This window comes from Salvelinus fontinalis, chromosome 2 (genome assembly GCF_029448725.1).
Source record: "Salvelinus fontinalis isolate EN_2023a chromosome 2, ASM2944872v1, whole genome shotgun sequence".
Taxonomy (NCBI): domain Eukaryota; kingdom Metazoa; phylum Chordata; class Actinopteri; order Salmoniformes; family Salmonidae; genus Salvelinus; species Salvelinus fontinalis.
In genome coordinates this window covers 87779256-87802570 of record NC_074666.1, presented here as the reverse complement: position 1 = coordinate 87802570, position 23315 = coordinate 87779256, and the positions used below count along the sequence as shown (strand labels likewise).

Below are 23315 nucleotides of genomic sequence, written 5' to 3'. Positions count from 1 at the left end.
TGCATATTAGCCTATCGATGGTCATGATGTACTTTGCTTGATCATTATTCTGAGGAAGCAGCTAGGCCTGACCTTTCCCAGCCAGGAGCTTACACTGTGGTTAAAATTCAATTGAGTTGAAGAGAGCAGAAAGGAGAGAAATGTACTGTAACCTTTATTCTGCATTGACGTTAACCTTGAGGACTAGTCCCCGTAGGGGAATGGTGGACTTGCTCTTTGTGTGTGTGTGTGTGTGTGTGTGTGTGTGTGTGTGTGTGTGTGTGTGTGTGTGTGTGTGTGTGTGTGTGTGTGTGTGTGTGTGTGTGTGTGTGTGTGTGTGTGTGTGTGTGTGTGTGTGTGTGTGAGAGAGAGAGAGAGAAAGAGAGAGACAGCATGTATTATGTCTGAATAAAAGTGAGAGAGGAGAGCCAGCAAGAGGAAGATTTGACAGTGTGTTTTTGTCACATAACCAGCCATCCAGACAGTGTCATAGCAAGAGCCAACAATATGGCAGTGTCTGTTCTGTGTATCTTCCTTTCTGCCCTCTCTCCCTCTCTATCCCTCTCTCTCACACACACACACACACACACACACACACACACACACACACACACACACACACACACACACACACACACACACACACACACACACACACACACACAGGACAGTTCTGGGCAAATCTCAATGGCTGTGTTCCTTATCCAGAACTGTTTCATTACCGCTCTCCTCCCTCCCTGGCTAGCGTCTCTCCTCTGTTTCCCTCTGGAGGAATGAAACACCAGCTAATTGAAATAAATGAACTGGGAATCCAATCAGAGTTGATTACATCTGCTGTGGTGGGATGTTGATTGCGGGCTCATTGAGTGAATGTTGCAGAAATAGGCGGTAATGAAGAGACTTGTTTGTCTATTACACTGAGTGGTGAGAGGCCGATACAAACAACTCTCTCTCTCTCTCTCTCTCTCTCTCTCTCTCTCTCTCTCTTTCTCTCTCTCTCTCTCTCTCTCTCTCTCTTTCTCTCTCAGATACAGCCCAGTCTTTTTAAAATAGTTTTTTTTTATTCGCTTATCACTTTTCACAAACACATTTTCATTCAGGCAACAGATTATTAATCACACTCAAGTTCTTAGAATAACTGTACAGTATATAAAATGAGTAGGACAGATACTATACACAGGGTTTGGCAGGACGGAGCAGGGAATTTTACTGTACTGAATTGTTTAAATACTAAAAGACAGTGTGGGGAGGAGTAAGCTGATAAACTGCCTGTACTGTTTATGTATACAGGCTGGGAGACCAGTCTGCAGGTTGTTGGAGAAATGTTGTAGAGATGTAAAGGCACCACGTTGTAACAACGGTTGTCTTGGGAGTTTTAACCCTTAAGGGGAAAACGTGGAACTTACCCCTGACCTACCTCTGGTACTGTAACCTGCCTACCATACAGCAGGTTAGAGTGTGTGTACTGTAGTGTCCAGTCCTACAGTACGATATGATACTCCCTGGCTCAGAGAGCATTCCTTACCCATCATGCACGGCTTTTGCAGCACCAATAACTTGCACCTTTTCTCCCTCCTCAAGACACACAACAACACAAACGCAGTTAAAACAAAAACGTTTTCTTTAGCACCACACATCATAACAAAATACATCATACAAATGAATACACATATAAAACAAATAAACACATACATGACTGAGGTGGAGAACAGGACGGTGGATAATAATGGTACCTTTAAAAAAGATGGATGAAAACAACGACATGTGAAATGCTCCTTGATGTAACAGACAAACGGAGGACTGGAGAAAACACTGTTCATATCCTCTTCCAGAACAACATGCTCTGAAAGTCATTCTCGGGCTGAAACAGCTCCAGCTCAACCATTAAGGCCTGGAATACAGCATGCTTGTTTTCCGTAATAAAATGGACGCCAAACTGACACAAATAGGAAATGAAAACATGGAAGGCCGGAAAGTCATATTATCAACAGGCGTGCAGAGTAAACCAGTCCAATAAGGAAAGCAACCTTCTCCATTCAATTAACCATTGGGCTCAATAGACTACTAGTAACATGGTATTGTGTGCACTTTTCAAGGTCATTCAGTGAGTCATCTGCAGTTGAAGGGTAAGCACTGAGCAAAGATATCATTTCTATTATACAGTATGTTCAACCTTCTAACTAACACAGGGAATGTTGACAGATGAAATAGACTAGTATGGAATTGACATGCTACCAATGTAGGATCTTTCATTTGAAATGTAAAACATGTTTATTTGTAATTTTTACCTAGAAATTTCAGACTTGATTTTCCCTTATGAAAAATGTATCAACCCCAACAAAAATGTAAATTCATTATAATCCACATAATAATTCACATTTCCTGTTGCTGCAGGATTATTTTCCTGCTGTAGTAAACTGGCTCAAATTAAGATCCTACAACCGTAGATACTGCGGTACACCACCAGTTAACAAGAACTGATGTCCTCATACTGCAATATGATATTATCCTACTGCAATCCAGGCATGCTAATGAGTATGCCAGATAGTGTCTCCTGCTAATTCCACTCCACTCTCATCATAATCCCTCAGGTAGCACCTCATCTCATCTGCATCCTAGGCCTGGCAAAGACAGTGCCACTCAACTGACCCATACCACAGATGACAGGCTAACCCCATGCCTCAACATGGGAGAGATCTGCCTGTCTTTTTAAATTGGTTGTTGTCAAGTGGAACAAGAGACTACTTCTAGTGAATCTAATTACAGCACACTCAAAAGGTGAGCGATGAAAAGAATGACGATAAAATTCAAATTAAATATATCTAATTGGATGAATTCCCTTTGATAAATGTGCTTTGTTCCTCCTTGCCTTTGCTCCTCTACTCGCCATTGGTTGTTATTGTCACGGAAACAATAAAACCTCACGTCCCATTGGTTGTTGAGAGTCTTATAACATATGCCAGAAACCCACCACATATACGGACATTTAATAATAAATATTGCGTGTGGAAACAACAGTGAAGTTCAGTTTCTTTCATTGGTAAGTTGTTGTGCAGGTCAGTTCCGGTCATTCCTTGGTTGGTTGAGACAACGTTAGTTAACCGTTGTAACATACTGGTCCCACGTGGAAGCCAAACTTTTGGTTGCTGCTTCCAAAGTCTGAGGGGGCCACGTCTATGACTGGCAGCAGCTCTGCTCTGGGGGAGTCGATCTCCAGGACTGTCCGCTCCTGTCCCTTACGGAACTACACCAGAGACAAAGAAAAAGACAGCAGCGTTGAGGATACACTGTGCCTGCTAACTTGCTAGATTTCATTCCAACTCCAATCCTATCTATACCATACTCAGATATCATATGATGAATTGATCGTGACCAGCTGCATTGCCTTATCGAATCAAACAGCAGCTGACAAAACATTGGTCAAAACATTAGCATTGGTCAAAACATTAGCATTGGTCAAAACATTAGCATTGGTCAAAACATTAGCATATGTCATAACATTAGCATATGTCATAACATTAGCACCAATTACATTAATTCAGTCATTCATTCATTTTCCTTTGTCTCTGCATGGCACCTACCTGGCAGCCATCGTGTGTTGCCTGGATGAATGGGTTCTTGGCCTGGCTCATCTCCTCGTCGTTGCTGCCCCGGAAGCGTATGGCGTGTTGGTGGCTACGGGTGGTGCTGTCGAACCAGCCGGCAGAGTTCTGGCAGGAGTAGGTGAAGATCTGTCTGGCTGTGGCACTCAGCAGTTTCAGGAAGGTCAGCTGGACCACGTGGACCGGGTTCCCATCAGAGTCACTGTACTGTAACTGGACCAGAGACACACAACATATAAGAGTCATTGTACTGGACCAGAGACACACAGCATGTCAGAGTCATTGTACTGGAACTGGACCAGAGACACACAGCATATCAGAGTCACTGTACTGTAACTGGACCAGAGACACACAACATATAAGAGTCATTGTACTGGAACTGGACCAGGGACACACAGCATATCAGAGTCATTGTACTGGAACTGGACCAGAGACACACAGCATGTCAGAGTCATTGTACTGGAACTGGACCAGAGACACACAGCATATCAGAGTCATTGTACTGGAACTGGACCAGAGACACACAGCATGTCAGAGTCATTGTACTGGAACTGAACCAGAGACACACAACATATCAGAGTCATTGTACTGGAACTGGACCAGAGACACACAGCATATCAGAGTCACTGAATGAGAACTAGACCAGATATGAACCACATATTAATATAGACCACTTGAAGCAACCGGGCTCCCATCAGAGTCACTGCATGAGAACTGGACCAGGAAAGAAACAACTCTCAATGACCATTTCAGTCACATATCGAGTGTCCAAACCAAATAGCAGTACCAATGCATTTGTAGTAGAGCATCTGGTAAAGCACTATATACATCCAATCTATAATGGCTAGGGCCAGGGGTTTTCCATGACCAAATAACCTGGGCAGGAAAACCAAGCTGACAGAGTTAATACTGGCACAAAACCAAGCTGACAGAGTTAATGCTAGCACAAAACCAAGCTGACAGAGTTAATGCTGGCACAAAACCAAGCTGACAGAGTTAATGCTGGCACAAAACCAAGCTGACAGAGTTAATGCTGGCACAAAACCAAGCTGACAGAGTTGATACTGGCACAAAACCAAGCTGAGAGTTAATACTGGCACAAAACCAAGCTGACAGAGTTAATCCTGGCACAAAACCAAGCTGACAGAGTTAATGCTGGCACAAAACCAAGCTGACAGAGTTAATGCTGGCACAAAACCAAGCTGACAGAGTTAATGCTGGCACAAAACCAAGCTGACAGAGTTAAGCTGGCACAAAACCAAGCTGACAGAGTTAAGCTGGCACAAAACCAAGCTGACAGAGTTAATGCTGGCACAAAACCAAGCTGACAGAGTTAATACTGGCACAAAACCAAGCTGACAGAGTTAATGCTGGCACAAAACCAAGCTGACAGAGTTAAGCTGGCACAAAACCAAGCTGACAGAGTTAATACTGGCACAAAACCAAGCTGACAGAGTTAATGCTGGCACAAAACCAAGCTGACAGAGTTAATGCTGGCACAAAACCAAGCTGACAGAGTTAAGCTGGCACAAAACCAAGCTGACAGAGTTAATGCTGGCACAAAACCAAACTGACAGAGTTAATGCTGGAACAAAACCAAACTGACAGAGTTAATGCTGGCACAAAACCAAGCTGACAGAGTTGATACTGGCACAAAACCAAGCTGAGAGTTAATACTGGCACAAAACCAAGCTGACAGAGTTAATCCTGGCACAAAACCAAGCTGACAGAGTTAATGCTGGCACAAAACCAAGCTGACAGAGTTAATGCTGGCACAAAACCAAGCTGACAGAGTTAATGCTGGCACAAAACCAAGCTGACAGAGTTAAGCTGGCACAAAACCAAGCTGACAGAGTTAATGCTGGCACAAAACCAAGCTGACAGAGTTAATATTGGCACAAAACCAAGCTGACAGAGTTAATGCTGGCACAAAACCAAGCTGACAGAGTTAAGCTGGCACAAAACCAAGCTGACAGAGTTAATACTGGCACAAAACCAAGCTGACAGAGTTAATGCTGGCACAAAACCAAGCTGACAGAGTTAATGCTGGCACAAAACCAAGCTGACAGAGTTAAGCTGGCACAAAACCAAGCTGACAGAGTTAATGCTGGCACAAAACCAAACTGACAGAGTTAATGCTGGAACAAAACCAAACTGACAGAGTTAATGCTGGAACAAAACCAAACTGACAGTGTTAATGCTGGCGACAGAGCACTGTATCCACCCTGGTGAACAGAGGAACGCTAGGACCAATTGTGTTGCCATGAACCTTTTCTCCCTGTTAGAAATCTCACAACCCGTGTTTCATTAATAATGTAACAGGAGAGGAGGGGACAAAGGTCACAGTAATTCACCTAGAGAGTCAATAAGAGAATTGGAGAGAAAGAGAGAGTTAGTGGGAGAGAAAGAAAGAAAGAGAGAGAGATAGAGAGAGAGAGAGAGAGCGAGAGCGAGAGCGAGAGAGACACACAACGGCGTGGGTGTGAAAGAGTCAGTGAAAGGGATTGGACTGGGAGAGAAGTGATTATCTTTCTGTGTTAAGAGTTAAGAGATGTCTGGTCAGGTGCACATGAAAGACCAGTGCTCAAAGCGCTGAATGCTCTTCAATGAGAGCCCACTGCTGCCAGTAGCTATGTGTGATTCACTCACAACTGCAGGCAGAAAACACAGGTATCATACATGGGCACATACATGAACACTCTATTGGACAGTAGGTTCAATCACGCACATGCTCACACACATGCACATCTACTCAATTATACACATGATTATTATTCAAATGCACTCCCTTTAAATTAATATAATCTACCTGGTGTTTGGAAACATTTAAATGAATGGCAGCAGTTGAAAGTGGTCAGTACCTGTTTGCCTTTCCTGTATTGACTGAACCAGCTTCCTGGCTTCTCTTTGTTCCAGGCTGCTAGCTTCACCTGTTCACACGAATAGAGGAGGAAACAAGGATTCTCTGTAACGCAGGCTTCTGAGGATGTACAGATCTGGTATCTTAATTTGATCACTCTGTTGTTGCGGAGAATGTTCCTACACAGCAGGAAATATCAATTGTAGTGTATTAAAGGTTTTAAAAGGCTTCTAAAGTTTGTGATTTCCACTTTAAAATTAATTTGCCATTATGAAAAATGTAACAGAAAATGTATCAACCCCTAAAAAAATGTCTATTAATTATAATCCACATAATAATTCACATATCCTGTTGCTGCTGGATTATTTTCCTGCTGTGAAAAATAGGGTCAAATCAAGATAGTGCATCTGTAAGACATCATTGGGTCTGAGGCCAGTGAATATTGTACTGTACACTACTACACTGTTCTAGTTAGGTTGATGTGAGCAGACATCAAGGTAGTTTGAGACTCACAGTTTCAATCCTCTTGTCAGGGTACAAACAGGTCTCTCCCTCAGCGGTGAAGTTACAGAAGACCTTGATGGAGTCCCTGTGACATCCCTGGTTGGGGTCGATCCAGTAGTCACCTGGGACAGGTACGGAGACAGAGACAGCGGTGTCATTTCAATACGGGACAGCAGATCAGGCAAGTGAAAGGGGAAGACATTAAATCATAGAGTATGTATGATGTAACAGGTAATTATACTGGCTTTTGGAGGATTTGGTGGCTCATTTGCTCAGTCAAATACAGTGCCTATAGAAAGTCTACTCCTCCTTTGGATTTCTTCACATTCTATTGTGTTACAAAGTGGGATTCAAATAAATGTTGTTGTCATTGTTTGTCAACGATCTACACAAAATACTCTGTTATGTCAAAGTGAAAGAACAATTATTTATATGTATTTTTAAGAATAATGAAAAAGAAAACACTAATATAACTCGATTAGATAAATATTCACCTCCCAGAATCAATACATGTTATAAACACATTTGGCAGCGATTACAGCTGTTAGTCTTATTGGGTAAGTCTCAGAAAAGCTTTACACACTTGGATTGTGCAATATTTGCCCATTATTCTTTTCAATCTGCTTCAAGCTCTGTCAAAACTGTAACTTGGCCACTGTCGTCTTAGAAGCAACTCCAGTGTATATTTGGCCTTGTGTTGTAGGTTATTGTTCTGCTGAAAGGTGAATTGCTCTCCCAGTGTCTGGTGTAAAGCAGACTGAAGCAGGTTTTTCTCTAGGATTTTTCCTGTGCTTCATCCTGTTTCTTTTCATCCTGAAAAACTCCCCAGTCTTTGCCAATGTCAAGCATACCCATACCATGATGCAGCCACCACCATACTTGAAAATACAGAGGCAGTGACTCAGTAATGTGTTGTGTTGGATTTTCCCTAAACATAAGGCTTTGCATTTAGGCCAAAAAGTGTATTCCTTTGCCGCGTTCTTTGCAGTATTACTTTAGTGCTTTGTTGCGTACATATGCATGTTTTGGAATATTTGTATTCTTCTTTTCACTCTGTCATTTAGGTCATTATTGTGAAGTCACTACAATGTTGTTGATCCATCTTCAGTCCATCTTCACAGCCATTGAACTCTGTAGCTGTTTTAAAATCCCCAATGGCCTCATGGTGACATCCCTAAGCAGTTTCCTTCCTTTCCTGCAGCTCACTTCAGAAGACAGACTGTATTTTTCATGTGTCTGAGTGGTTTAATACATAATCCACAGCATAATTATTAACTTGATCATGCTTAAAGAGATATTCAATGTCTGATTTGTTATTGTTACCCATCTACCAATCACTGCCCTTCTTTATGAGGCGTTCCAAAAGCTCCCTGGTCTTTGTCGTTCAATCTGTGGCTGAAATTCAATACCAGACTGAGGGACCTTACAGATGTTGTATGTAGGGGGGACAGAGGAAGGGGTAGACATTATTTCACACGGTGAGTCCATATAACTTATTATGTGATTTGTTAAGTCAAATCTTACTTCTGAGCTAATTTAGGCTTGCCTGAACAAAGGAGCTGAATACTTACGCAACGACTATATCTTAGTTATAAAAAAATGATCAATTAGCAACAAAAAATATATCATTTTCTTTTCAATTTGACATTATTGAGTATTTTGTGTAGATCAATGACAAAAAAATACAATTAAATCTATTTCAATCCCACTTTGTAACGCAACAAAATGTGAAACAAATTCAAGGGGGTGCAGATTTTCTATAGGCACTGTACATGTTCACGTCAATAAGAGTGCCAATGCAGGGTGATGAAGGGAGATCTGTGTGATACGAGGGTGATGAGGTGACGTGCTGACCGTCTCTGTAGCCATGCTGGATCATCATGAGCTCCTTGCAGGTGCGGGCGGGGCTCTCAAAGGTCCCCAAGGGCTTCCTCATCAGCTCCACCTCTGTCTTCATGGAGGTGAGGGAGGCAAACACCTCCTCCATGCCCTCTGCCTCCTCCAGCATGGGCTGGTCTGCCTGCAGGAACACCTCCTGCTCCAGATCCATCTTCATCTCTACCTCCTCGTAGGGAGCTGCGCCTCCTTGCACCATCCTAGAGTGCCTCTTCCTCTTCCTCCGGCCCTCGTGGTCTCTGATAGGCAGCGGCTGGACCATGGTGGCAGGCGGACCCTGGAGGGAAGGAACACAAGTGGAAGACAGACGACAAGAAACAACAGTGACTGGGAGAAGCAGAATGAAAGAGAGAAAGGTGGGGGGAAGGAGAGGCGTGGAGGTGTGTGTGGTTGAACAACAACAGGTGATGAGACGGAAATGAGGGGACGGAGAGAAACAGAAAGAGTAAGGTGGGGTGGATGAGAAGTGTGGAGGTGGGGAGGTGTGTGTGTGGAGGACTTACAGGGGGTCCGGGGGATCCGGCGGGGCCAGTGTCTCCTTGGGGTCCGATGGCGCCCTGAAGAAAAGAGTGGAACAAAATCCTGCATCAATCCTCCGGTCACCTGGAGCGATTCTCACACTGGTTTACCAAATCCCTCTTTGATCCTGGCAGATATGGTTCAAGGGTTTATAGGATTATCCAGCTCTGTGCATCAGCAGTCTGTGGCCAAAGCCCCTGCTCTCTACATGACACACTAAGGTACTTTTCATAACATCACACCGCACCACTATGTCTTATTAAAATACACTCTACCCACAGGAACAACACATCACTGTATGGGCTCACTTTTAAGGCCAAAATACATTTAAAAAGCACAATGTAGAAAATTAAGCTGAACGATGGTTAATTTGGCAAGGCGAGATAACGGCTTGTCTGGCAGCATATGCTCATGTCAGCTGCTAGCTATAGGCTGGTGTGTAAGGAGAGGAATGACAATATGGAGATACAGTCAGATGACTGGACTCACCAGGTCTCCTTTGGATCCTCTCTCACCAACTGCACCCTAACAGGGGAAGAGAGGCCATTTTGAAATAGGAAAAGTCATATCAGAGTAAAGCAAAACCAACTATGAAGAGCTGAGTGGTGTGGAGTGACTGAGGAGGAGGGGGCACTTACAGAAAGTCCTGGGGGTCCTGGGGGGCCGGTGGGGCCAGGGAGGCCACCCTTACCCCCGTCTCCTTTGGTTCCTTGTGTGCCCTGATTTCCGGGCAGGCCTCTGTCTCCCTTCTCTCCCAGCTCTCCTGGAGGTCCGATCAGACCGATCAGACCACCGTGACCCTTATCTCCCTTCCTGCCCGGGTCTCCTTTCAAACCTGGCAGTCCTGGGGGTCCCTGGGAACAACACAAGATCACATTTACACTACATGGGTGAAAAAATATAATTGACGTATCACTAGAATTGACCCTATCAAGACTACCTACCATATGTTATGTGAAAGAGGGGCAATAACAGTACAGTAGGTTGACATATGAACATGTAATATGCATGGGGATCTTACCATGGGTCCAGGGGGTCCCGTCTGGCCTGGGGGGCCGTTTAACCCTTGCTCACCCTGCAAATGAATACACAAATAGGGGTTAATCAATTAGTGAAGGGCCTCAGCAATGACTGGGGTTGCTGAAGGTCATATGACAACATGTCCCCAAGCCGTGTTGCTGGTTGTACTGAGATGCACCATGCATGTTGATAGTAAACCAATGACAGTTTATACTAAACTAATTAGGGAGACATGATGAGTGGAGCAGCAGAGCCACTGGCTACAGTAGAGGGAGATGTCTGTTTGAGTTAGAGTAAGGAGAGGAGAGGAAAGGGGGACTCACCCCGGGGCCTGGGATCCCTCGGAGGCCCTCTGGGCCAGGCTTCCCTGAATGTCCCTGGGGCCCCACTGGCCCTTTCTTCCCCACCAGACCCTCAACCCCATTGGTCCCCTAAAGGAATGAGAGAGAGGAACAGAATGACAGGGTGATGAGGAAAACAAAACGGAGTAAAACTGACATGTGTGGTGTACAATGCAGTAGCCTTTTCTTTTGCGGGATTTCTTTTCATGAATGAGTTGAGTGTTGTTGAGTGTTCCAAACATCCTTACCTTTGCTCCCTTCATTCCTTGTTTCCCTTCTTTTCCAGCAGCTCCCAAGTGGCCCTGGTGAGAGAGAGAGAGAGAGAGAGAGAGAGAGAGAGAGAGAGAGAGAGAGAGAGAGAGAGAGAGAGAGAGAGAGAGAGAGAGAGAGAGAGAGAGAGAGAGAGAGAGAGGAGAGAGAGAGAGAGAGAGAGAGAGAGAGAGAGAGAGAGAGAGAGAGAGAGAGAGAGAGAGAGAGAGAGAGAGAGAGGAGAGAGAGAGAGAGAGAGAGAGAGAGAGAGAGAGAGAGAGAGAGAGAGGAGAGAGAGAGAGAGAGAGAGAGAGAGAGAGAGAGAGAGAGAGAGAGAGAGAGAGAGAGAGAGAGAGAGAGAGAGAGAGAGAGAGAGAGAGAGAGAGAGAGAGAGAGAGAGAGAGAGAGAGAGAGAGAGAGAGAGGTGGGGGAACATGAGGACAGAGTTTCAGCTCTTGGGGACAATACCCGAGTGCTTAAAAGCCTTACACTGCTTTTGTTCCCCTAAAACAGATAGAGGTCAATAAAATCCCTGAAGATATCTCAGTCTGTAGAAATATACAACAATAAAGGCATGCACACAATCCCCACAAACACACTCTCTCTCTCTCACACACACACACACACACACATCAACACTCACCCTTCTCCCGGGGGGCCCTGAAGGGCCCGGTTCTCCAGAGGCTCCTGGGGGTCCCTGAGGACAGCAGAACAAAGGGTCAGAGTTGAAACACAACCACACACAGTCTCAAAGACAACAACCACACACAGTCTCAAAGAAAACAACCACACACAGTCTAAAAGACAGAGGGAAGAAACCACAGCATATCCATGAATAAGTCAAGCCTCTCTGTATGTGACAAAGTACAAAAGCAATACTATATCTTTGGTATGCATACACTTTATGTATGGGATACTGTTGAATGAGCTCAGAGAACATACACAGTTACACATGTTTATGCTGTTCGTATGAATTCCTGTGTGATGTAAATGCTGTACTTTACTTACGGCTTTCCCAGGATCACCGTTGTCTCCCTTTGCTCCCGGTCCACCGTCAACTCCCTGTTCCAACCAGAAACACACATTCAGAGGAGGAACAGAAGAATCAGTCATCTACTGCTGTCAACATTTGAAATGCAATTCAAAAACAGTACAAGGGGTTTTGTATTACTTGGTTCTATGGGTGCTGTACTCACATTGATCCCTGCTTCTCCAGGGGGTCCAGAGTCTCCTGGGAATCCAATGGGGCCCTACAGAGGACCGGGAGTGGTCAGTTGCCAATGACTGTTAGTTCCAGCAGCATCGCTTGAGATTAATCTAATGCATTGGTCTGCCACCAACTCAAGAACCAGTTGGTAGAGGATGAGTGGCCTAAAGGACTAGTGACTAGCAGATGAGTGGCCTAAAGGACTAGTGACTAGCAGATGAGTGGCCTACATAGAGATCTACTCACAGGGTTTCCTTTGGGTCCGTCCTCCCCTGGCGTACCTCTGACTCCTGCAGGTCCTGCTGCTCCGGAGGGGCCAGAGTCACCCTTCTCCCCCAGCTCCCCTTTACCACCCTGGGGACACCATACAATCATACAGTTAGTGGTTGAGACACAGAGAGAGAGAGAGAGAGACAGAGAGAGAGAGAGACAGAGACAGAGACAGAGAGAGAGAGAGAGACAGAGACACAGAGAGAGAGACAGAGAGACAGAGAGAGAGAGACAGAGAGAGAGAGAGAGCAAGAGTGAGACAGAGAGCAAACTGGTCCTAGGGCTCTGTTCACAAACACAAACACACCCCACAAAGCCCCAGGACAACAGCACAATTAGACCCAACCAAATCATGAGAAAACAAAAAGATAATTACTTGACACATTGGAAAGAATTAACAAAAAAACAGAGCAAACTAGAATGCTATTTGGCCCTAAACAGAGAGTACACAGTGGCAGAATACCTGACCACTGTGACTGACCCAAACTTAAGGAAAGCTTTGACTATGTACAGACTCAGTGAGCATAGCCTTGCTATTGAGAAAGGCCGCCGTAGGCAGACATGGCTCTCAAGAGAAGACAGGCTATGTGCACACTGCCCACAAAATGAGGTGGAAACCGAGCTGCACTTCCTAACCTCCTGCCCAATGTATGACCATATTAGAGACACATATTTCCCTCAGATCACACAGATCCACAATGAATTCGAAAACAAATCCAATTTTGATAAACTCCCATATCTACTGGGTGAAATTCCACAGTGTGCCATCACAGCAGCAAGATTTGTGACCTGTTGCCACAAGAAAAGGGCAACCAGTGAAAAACAAACACCATTGTAAATACAACCCATATTTATGCTTACTTATTTTAACTTGTGTGCTTTAACCATTTGTACATTGTTACAACACTGTATATATTTAATATGACACTCGTAATGTCTTTATTGTTTTGAAACTTCTGTATGTGTAATGTTTACTGTTAATTCGTTTTGTTTGTTTCACTTTTGTGTATTGTCTACCTCATTTGCTTTGGCAATGTTAACACATGTTTCCCATGCCAATAAAGCCCCTTGAATTGAATTGAATTGAGAGAGAGTGTGAGAGTGTGAGAGAGAGAGAGAGGATGACTTACAGCGGCACCAGTGTCTCCAACTGGTCCCGGGTCCCCAGCCTCTCCATCCTCCCCCTTCTCTCCAACGATCCCAGGCTGGCCCACTCCACCAGGCTGCCCAGCAGTGCCCTGTTACAACACAACAGAACCACTTGAACCAACACACTGACAGGAGGACTGAAATAATAAATATTTAATCTACAGGTTTCTTGTGTAGATGTTGTTTTGTGTGTCTGCTGTTCTCTGTCAGGGTGCTGAGACAGCAGCTGCACCATCATCACTAAGAGAAACTATTGACTGTTGTCTGTGTGTGTGAGTTTCCTCTGTTGATGCGATCTGAGTAACAGAGTGTGGAGTCAGTCTCTCTGTATCTCTGTGTCGGTGTGTGTCAATGTGGAAGTGTGTGCTGGCTGTCTCGAGAGAAAAACAGTGAAGGCATCTCTCTCTTTGGTAGAGTGCACAAATTGGAACGTGTGAGTGAGTGGAAGACTCTCCTGCTTGCAGTGCAAGCCAGCTCTTCTATTTCCCACAGACTCAAAGCCTCTCTTTATCCATTTCTCTCTCACAACATCACCTGTATCAATCCATTTATGGATCGCTCCATCTCTACACCCTTCTATTTCCATGGTACCATATGAATCCGACTTGGGTTCAAATGGTATTCAACATCTTTCAAATAGTGCCTGATTGAGCTTGGATAGGAAACTAGAACCAATGGAATCGTCCCAAAAGTACAAACCATCTAGCACTCCAGGCAAATGCTCAAATAAAGTATGTGATCTATCAAATGATATTTGTACCCAGGTCTGATGTGACGATCTGAATCCGTACCACTGAATCCATACAAGCATTTCACTACACCCACAATAACATCTGTTAAATATGTCTATGTGACCAGTTCAATTTGATTTGACTTGATTTTTGACTTTGTGTGTGTGTGGCGTGGCTTCTTTCCGTCTCTCTCTCGTGAATAATTGATTGGTGTGAGATGTTGAGAGGTTGGCCATTAATAGAGGTAAATATAACTTCCTCTCAGGGATGATTGTCTAATACTCCTTAATGATTTATAGAGCGGTAAATATAACTCCCTCTGAGGGATTACATTCTAATACCATTTAATAATTCACAGCTCCAATCCGGCAGAGGGTCTGGGAGAGAGAGAGGGGTAGAGAAGTGTGTGTGCCGTGTGTGAAGTAACAACCCTATTGGTGGGTGTGTTCTGATAGTCAGTAGTGTAGATTTGAGTAGAAGTGAGAGCTGCACAAAATAGTATACCATCTTGCAACATAAACCAATCCAATACTGCAGCAAACCCAATGCATAGAAAGGTGGTCAGATAAGGTCAGAAATGTACTGTACCTCTCCACCGATGGACCCCTGGGGGCCTCTGGGGCCATGTTGTCCTGGAGGGCCCTGAGGAGAAAATAAATCATTAGCCATTGGCTTGAAACAGCACATACATGCACAAGCACACGCAGACGCACATGCAGACACAAACACACACACACCTCTATCCCAAAGGAAGTAGACTGTGTGACCCACCAGGCAGCTCCTCCCTGGGTACAGTGACTGCATGCTAGTCCTTCAGTCTACTGAGGGCCTGGTGGCTGGTGCAACATATCCCCAGAACAGAACCAGCCTCTATGATCATTATCTCACTGACATGATGAAGACACCCCGAGGACAAGCCATTACCCTCAATGACACACAGAAAGGTTCTCTCTCTCTCTCTTCCTGTCTTTCACCTCCTCTTTCTGTACAGTATCTCCCTCTCTTTCTCTCCCTTTATCTCTCTCTCCCTCCCTCTATCCACTCCTTCTCTCTCTCTATAATGAGGAACCTCTAGTTCTCTACAAGAACACATGATCCGGCTACAGGGGAAATGAGAGCACTCTAGCCAGTCAGTGTGATGGGATTCCACCCCTCGGTGCACCTCAAAATGGACAACAAGCTATTCATCCTAACTGCACTGACTGCTCCCTTCCAGTCCAGAGTTAATGGTTAGCTGTGCTTCACAAGTGCTGAAAACCCAATACAGTGAGAGACTGTACACACAGCACTAAGACAGACAGACATACTCCAGACACTACTACATCCACTACAGTAAGCACATATCCTATAATCCTGCTACTGGGGAGCTACGCGGGCATTAGAAGCTGCAATCCTGTGAACCACAGCATTCACATGGATGAGGCTTTCCCAGTGAGATCTCTTTCCTCCTTGCCCTGTCTCTCTCACATCCCTCTCTCTATCCCCCCATATCTTTCATTCCCTCTCATCCTCTCCCTCTCTCTTTTTTCTCTCTTTTGTTTTTTGTTCCGTTTTGACGCTTCCTTCCCCTCTCCCTAATCAGGCTGAGTGTGCTGTGGCGCTAGCTGTGTGTGTAGAATCTTATTTAGCATGTGTTCACGGTCTGTGGCATTCTGAAATGACTGTCACAATAGAAGGAAGATGCTCATTAGACAGGCCCGGCTCAGGCTAATCTGATTAGCAGCTGTCACGCTGCCGTCTTCCTCCTCAAACCACCGCCCTCTCTCTCTCTTTCTCTCTCTCTCTCTCCTTCACTCGACTGACTGACTGACTCTCTCCCCCCTTCACTCGACTGACTGACTGACTGACTCTCTCCCTCCTTCACTCGACTGACTGACTCTCTCCCTCCTTCACTCGACTGACTGCCTCCTGTTAGACACTGCCTTCAAGAAGGGTTTTACTTTAGTTAGGCTTTATACCACAATGAAGATGAGAGACATGCTTAAGGAATGATCTTTGGTGGGAGAGTCCAGTGAGGCTGCCAGGTCAACAATAGGATATAGGGAAATTATGTCATTGTCCAATGGAATGTCCAGTACTCACCATCGTGCCCACGTGTCCACTGTCTCCCTTCTCTCCTGGGAGTCCTGGCATGCCCTGTAAAGACAGAGTATGGTTAGAGGCGCAGTAGTAGGTGCTGTTGATGAGCGATGATACAGTCCACCTGTCAGCTATATGCTGGAGTAGAGAGATGGATGGTACAGTCCAACAGAGGGGTGTCTCATCTCCTCACCTGTAGTCCAGTGGGTCCTGTGGCCCCCTTGTGGCCTCTCGTTCCCTCGTCTCCCTTCGGCCCGTACATCCCCTGCTGGCCCCTCGGCCCCGGCTCCCCGTCCACACCCTGAAACACACACAGAGGTCAGTGCTGTACACACATGCAGTTCACACAAACACACAATAAAGACAGATACATTGAATAGACGTACCGGTAACCCTGGATGGCCGACAGGTCCCTGGATTCCAATAGGTCCTGAAGGGCCCTGGAGAAGAGACCAAGAAACAGAGATGCTGTTGACAGTATACTGCAAATCAATCATACACTGCAGGAAAACACTGCTGTGTCGGGAGCTCAAAAAACACAACTACTGTGAAATTGCAGCTGTTGATGGTAGCTGTATGTGATTGCTTGGCTTCTGAAAGTGTTAGACAGTATTTTGAATAGTTTGATAGAGCTGCCAGGGCTAGGATAAGATAAAGTGCAAGAAGATGCACAGTGCATGCTAACTAGACCATGAAGAAAGGCTTATAAAGCCTAAAGCTGAATATAACAGCTCACATACAGTAATATACTGTACAGTTAATTATAACTGCACATAATTACCTCAACGCTCAATTATAAACCCTTTCTCATTTATTGAGTCATTCATTTGAATTATCCTAGTGATAGCAGCTGGTGACGGGGAGGATACTGGCCGGTGCTTAATACTGTGATTGGTGATGGCATATCCTGTCAGGTGTGTAATACTTTGACTGGTGATGTCATATCCTGTCAGGTGTGTATGCCACATTCAAAACAACTGGGAACTGGGAAACCTCTGATTTCAGTGCGTTCAAGACAACTGGGAACTCTGGGAAAAAACTAGCTCTGACTGGGAGAAATCATTTTGAACGGTCATCCAAGTCGGATTTCCAAGTCGTAAACTTTCCGACCTGTGAGGCTTATTTGATCGAATAGAAGTTTCGTAATGTTTAGGCTGTTACAAATGTACTGATATAAGTGGATGCATTTGGCATTTCGTCAACTTTGAGAAAAACGACTTAGTTGTGGCTGTTGTTCACACTCATATCTGCCCTCTCATTGGCTAGAATGGTCCCACCTGATCTCGCCTTCCTTCAATCATTGAGGAAGTATTGTTAGAGTGGTCACTCGGTTATATTGTTAATGTTGGTAGTACTGTGGCTGGTGAAGTCATATCCTGTCAGGTGTGTAGTACTATGGCTTGTGAGGTCATATCCCGCCAGGTGAGTAGTACCAGAGATACTGGATATAACGATGAGATGCTTGTGTCTCCGCTCTAACAATGGGATTCGTTGTCCACAGAGCGGAACGGCGGGCTGTCAAGCTCCCACCTATTCCTCTCTTTGGATTGGTGGATACATCTTGTTAATTGAATACTTGTTTGAAACTGAGGTTTGGGATGTGGAACTGGAGACAAGTGGGAGTGGAGTTGCTGGGCGGGGGATAGAATGATGGTCAAAGATAAAAGTAAAAAATAAAGCTAGTTCGGTCCCCATTTTGACTTGGTGGGAAATCTGCCGACGTGCCCTTGGGCGGGGCCCTGGTTGCTCCCGTGGGTCACTCTAGACGGGAGATGGTTAGATGACTGAATGTAATGTAAATGTTGAGCGGCTTCACCGCAGGTAGATTGTATGTTTTAATATTCAATAAATATTTAATAAAAAAAGTGCGTCACACTTATAACAGCACACTCGTAACAACCTAAGCATTATGAAACTTCTATTAGATCAAATAAGCCTCATGTATCAACATAGCAATTTATGTTTATCTTGACTAAATTCAAAACTTTCATTGCCCCCCCACACAAAAACTCTTCACCTACTTAATAATTAAGGATCTGCTGAACATGGGCAGATTTGTGCCAGAAATAGGATCTTCCCCTCCCTCTCTCTGGTAGAACTGTGTCTGGTGATGTCATATCCTGTCAGGTGTGTAATACTGTGGCTTGTGAGGCTAAAAGACAGTGTTGTGGTTGAAATCTCTCCAGATGAAGACTCACAGATTCTCCTTTGTCTCCTTTACTGCCCTTCTGGCCTGGTCCTCCTGTCTCGCCCTGTAGACAACACACACACACACACACACACACACAAACACACACGTTGCAGAGATATAGAGACACACACAGTAACCCATACACCTAACCCACACAACATCAAGGCCACTAGGTGAGTGGACTCCATGGCTAATAAGGACAATAGATCAACTGACTAGCAATAAAAAAACAGCAGTGCTGGCCAGCAGTTGGATTCTCCTAAGTTGTCCCTCTACAGTGGTATGGAACCTACTGTGCTGTACCTGTGTACAGGTGTAAGTACCTTGTCTCCGTCCTCTCCTGGAGGCCCAGCGGGGCCAGCAGCCCCAGGCAGACCTACAGGCCCCTGAGCCCCGTCCTGTCCAGCCGGCCCGATGGGCCCCTTCTCTCCCTGGGGAACAAATGGATGATGAACCACCGCCACTATTCTAGTCTCATATTGCACCATGACATATTGATTAATAGATAACACAGAGAGAGTGGAACATGCACACACACACACACACACACACACACACACACACACACACACACACACACACACACACACACACACACACACACACACACACACACACACACGCGCACACACACACACACACGCGTGCACGTAAACATTGATTATGACACATACAGTACAGAGGAACCCACACATGCTGTTTATTTCTCAGTAATGAGCAGTGATGTTCGTATGTCCATTTAGAAATTGACACAAGCGTTTCATAAGAAAGAAAACGAATAAGGAAATGATCAAAGGTTCTTACTGGCTCGCCCTTTTCTCCCATGGGTCCTCCAGGGCCGACCCCACCAGAGCGTCCGGGCTGACCAATAGCACCAGCCGCTCCAGAAGGCCCTTTCTCCCCAGTGGCTCCCTGGGTAACGACACGATGGGGGAACAGAGAGGTAAGAGGACAACGTCACATGATTCACTCTTTCATTTAGTACACTGGTTATGATCTCCATGGTAACTGCCTCCCACTCTACATGTCCTTGTTGGCTATAGACCACATACGGACCAGGATGGGGGATGGAGGTGGCGATTAGGGGGGTAGCATGGGGAAAATGGAATTAAACAATTGCTACATGATGAAATCCAATTTACCACTGTTCCTGACAGACCGGTGGGTCCTTCTCCTCCTTTCAGTCCAGCAGGGCCCTAGAGAGAGGCAAGCATACAGAGGTGAACCAATCAGAGCCTTCATCACAGGAACTCTAACCAATCAGTTTCCATCCACTGTCAGAGTATACAGTTATCAGATGGTCCACCATCAGTTAATTCAAGTAAAGGATTTAGGGTCAGTTTCCCAGACCCAGATGAAGCCCACTCTTGGACTAAAAAGCAGCATGGTCAAAGGAGAATCTCCATTAAAAAGCCAGGAAACTGGCCTTCAGTGATTTTCACATAAAACACCGGGTGCTATACAATACAGTAGTACTTTACATCAGTGCAGAATGTAATATGTCAGTAAGGTGAAGGTCAGGAGATGTGAGGAGATGTGAGGTGGGTGTGTTACCATGGCTCCAGGGCTGCCCCTGCTCCCTCTGAAGCCTCGGAGTCCAGCGGGGCCACTCTTTCCTGGAGCTCCAGACGGACCCGGGTCTCCCTGGAAACCAGACAGACAGACAGACAGACAGACAGACAGACAGACAGACAGACAGACAGACAGATATGGAGGATTAGGTATGAGTCTATTTTTTTAAGGGGTGGATCAGCTTTAATATTGCGAACAGATTGTTGCTTCCATCAATGTAATTGTCTGCATCATTTCCAATCCCCCATATATTTTGGGGGTAAATATATGTATCCCTATACAAACATACTGTCACGTTCCTGACCTATTTCTGTTAGTTTGTTGTATATGTTAGTTGGTCAGGACGTGAGTTTGGGTGGGCATTCTATGTTTTCTGTTTCTATGTTGGTTTAAGGGTTGCCTGGTATGGCTCTCAATTAGAGGCAGGTGTTTGGCGTTTCCTCTAATTGAGAGTCATATTTAGGTAGGTTGTTTCACAGTGTTCGTTGTGGGTGGTTGTCTCCTGTGTCTGTGTCTATGTTACACCATACGGGACTGTTTCGTGCGTTCGTCATTTTGTGTAGTCATTTTTCCTGTTTGTGATTTCTTCGTGTTTCATGTAAGTTCGTCGTCCAGGTCTGTCTACATCGTTTTGTTGTTTTGTAATATATCAAGTGTTCTTCGTGTGTTTAGTTCGTCTTGCAAATAAATAATTATGTATTCACAACCCGCTGCGCCTTGGTCGAATCACTACTCCTCCTCTTCGTATGAAGAGGAGGAACGCCGTTACAGAACCACCCACCAAACCCGGATCAAGCAGCGGGTTAACGGACAGCGCACAAAGCAGGATTTCTGGTCTTGGGAGGAGATCATGGAAGGAAAGGGACCATGGGCTAAAGTTGAAGTTAATCGCCGCCCATGGGAACAGCTGGAGGCAGTTCGGAGAGCGGAGGAAACCGGAGAGAGGAACCGGCGTTATGAGGGGACGCATTAGCACGGAAGCCCGAAAAGCCCGCGAGTACTACCCAAAAATTTCTTGGGGGGGGGGGGCTAAGAGGTAGTGGGCCGAGGGCAGGTAGGAGACCTGCGCCCACTTCCCAGGCTAACCGTGGAGAGCGGGAGTACGGGCAGACACCGTGTTACGCAGTAGAGCGCACGGTGTCTCCTGTACGCGTGCATAGCCCAGTGCGGGTTATTCCACCTCCCCGCACTGGTAGGGCTAGATTGAGCATTGAGCCAAGTGCCATGAAGCCGGCTCTACATATCTGGCCACCAGTACGTCTCCTTGAGCCGGCTTACATGGCACCAGCTTTACGCATGGTGTCCCCGGTTCGCCTACATAGCCCGGTGCGGGTTATTCCACCTCCCTGCACTGGGCGGGCGACGGGGAGCATTCAACCAGGTAAGGTTGGGCAGGCTCAGTGCTCAAGGGAGCCAGTACGCTTGCACGGTCCGGTATTTCTGGCACTACCTCCCCGCCCCAGCCCAGTACCACCAGTGCCTACACCACGCACCAGGCTTCCAGTGCGTTTCCAGAGCCCTGTTCCTCCTCCACGCACTCGTCCTATGGTGCGTGTCTCCAGCCCGGTACCACCAATTCCGGCACCACGCACTAAGCCTCCTGTGCGTCTCCAGAGTCCTGTGCATCCTGTTGCTGCTCCCCGCACTAGCCCTGAGATGCGTGTCCCCAGCCCGGTACCACCAGTTCCGGCACCACGCACTAGGCCTAATGTGCGTCCCCAGGGTCCAGTATGCCCTGTTCCTTCTCCCCGCACTAGCCTGAAGGTGCGTTTCCTAAGCCCGGTGCCACCAGTGCTGGTACCACGCACCAGGCAAATAGTACGCTTTGAGAGTCCAGTGTGCCCTGTCCCTGCTCCCCGCACTAGGCTTGAAGTGCGTGTCTCCAGTCCGGTGCCTCCAGTTCCGGCACCACGCACCAGGCCTACAGTGCGTCTCAGCCGGCCAGAGTCTGCCGTCTGCCCAACGGCGCCTGAACTGTCCGTCTGCCAAGCGCCGCATGAACTGCTCGTCTGTATTGAGCCTTCAAAGCCGCCCGTCTGCCATGAGCCTGCAAAGCCGCCCGTCTGCCATGAGCCTACAGAGCCTTCCGCCAGACTGGAGCCGCTAGAGCCTTCCGCCAGACCGGAGCCGCTAGAGCCTTCCACCAGACAGGAGCAGCTAAAGCCTTCCGCTAGACAGGATCAGTCTGAGCCATCCGTCTCCTCAGCGCCGTCTGAGCCATCCGTCTCCTCAGCGCCGTCTGAGCCATCCGTCTCCTCAGCGCCATCTGAGCCATCCGTCTCCCCAGCGCCGTCTGAGCCATCCGTCTCCCCAGCGCTGTCTGACCCATCCGTCTGCCCAGTGCCGTCTGAGCCATCCGTCTGTCCCGAGCCATTAGAGCCGCCCGTCTGTCCCGAGCCGTCAGAGCCGTTAGTCAGTCAGGAGCCGCTAGAGCCATTCGTCAGTCAGGATCTGCCAGAGCCACCAACCAGACAGGATCTGCCAGAGCCGCCAACCAGACAGGATCTGCCAGAGCCGCCAACCAGACAGGATCTGCCAGAGCCGCCAACCAGACAGGATCTGCCAGAGCCGCCAGCGAGCCATGAGCGTCCAGAGCCGCCAGCGAGCCATGAGCGTCCAGAGCCGTCAGCCAGCCATGAGCGTCCAGAGCCATCAGCCAGCCATGAGCGTCCAGAGCCGTCAGCGAGCCATGAGCGTCCAGAGCCGTCAGCCAGCCATGAGCGTCCAGAGCCGTCAGCCAGCCATGAGCGTCCAGAGCTGTCAGCTAGTCATGAGCGTCCAGAGCTGCCATGTATCCAGAACTGCCCCTCAGTCCAGAGCTGTCTCTCTGTCCGGAGCTGCCCTTCAGTCCGGAGTTGCCCCTCTATCCTGAGCTACCTCTCTATCCTGAGCTACCTCTCTATCTACCTCTCTATTCTCACCTACCTCTATGTCCTGAGCTACCTTGTCCCGGAGCTGTCCCTTTATTTTGTGTTGCCTATATTAGGTGGGTGGAATGGAGGGGTGGTCATTCTGAGGGGGATTAGCAAGCTGGGATTGACTATGGTGGGGTGGGGACCTCGTCCTGAGCCTGAGCCACCACCGTGGTCAGATGCCCACCCAGACCCTCCCCTAAACTTTGTGCTGGTGCGCCCGGAGTTCGCACC

The 23315-nt window shown here is 46.7% G+C and overlaps 1 protein-coding gene across 4 annotated transcripts in view; it reads right to left on the bottom strand.

Moving 5' to 3' along the window:
• Positions 1-1020: 1020 nt before the first annotated feature.
• Positions 1021-23315, bottom strand: part of col5a3a (collagen, type V, alpha 3a) — an 89899-nt gene continuing 67604 nt past the window's right edge. For 3 of the 4 annotated variants that reach the window (XM_055893292.1, XM_055893300.1, XM_055893317.1), the window contains 25 exons: positions 20152-20241; positions 19740-19793; positions 19402-19509; positions 18921-19028; positions 18605-18658; positions 16793-16846; positions 16600-16707; positions 16410-16463; positions 14916-14969; positions 13578-13685; positions 12424-12531; positions 12167-12220; positions 11979-12032; positions 11614-11667; positions 10970-11023; positions 10704-10811; positions 10382-10435; positions 9999-10214; positions 9850-9885; positions 9345-9398; positions 8800-9118; positions 6955-7067; positions 6443-6511; positions 3561-3794; positions 1021-3223 (listed from right to left, as the gene is read on the bottom strand). In XM_055893292.1, the coding sequence (XP_055749267.1) occupies positions 3077-3223; positions 3561-3794; positions 6443-6511; positions 6955-7067; positions 8800-9118; positions 9345-9398; positions 9850-9885; positions 9999-10214; positions 10382-10435; positions 10704-10811; positions 10970-11023; positions 11614-11667; positions 11979-12032; positions 12167-12220; positions 12424-12531; positions 13578-13685; positions 14916-14969; positions 16410-16463; positions 16600-16707; positions 16793-16846; positions 18605-18658; positions 18921-19028; positions 19402-19509; positions 19740-19793; positions 20152-20241 (2466 nt within the window). In that variant the 3' untranslated portion in view covers positions 1021-3076. Of the gene's footprint in view, positions 3224-3560; positions 3795-3826; positions 3918-6442; positions 6512-6954; positions 7068-8799; positions 9119-9344; positions 9399-9849; positions 9886-9998; positions 10215-10381; positions 10436-10703; positions 10812-10969; positions 11024-11613; positions 11668-11978; positions 12033-12166; positions 12221-12423; positions 12532-13577; positions 13686-14915; positions 14970-16409; positions 16464-16599; positions 16708-16792; positions 16847-18604; positions 18659-18920; positions 19029-19401; positions 19510-19739; positions 19794-20151; positions 20242-23315 lie in introns of those variants that run through there. The other variant, XM_055893308.1, reaches the window with a different exon arrangement.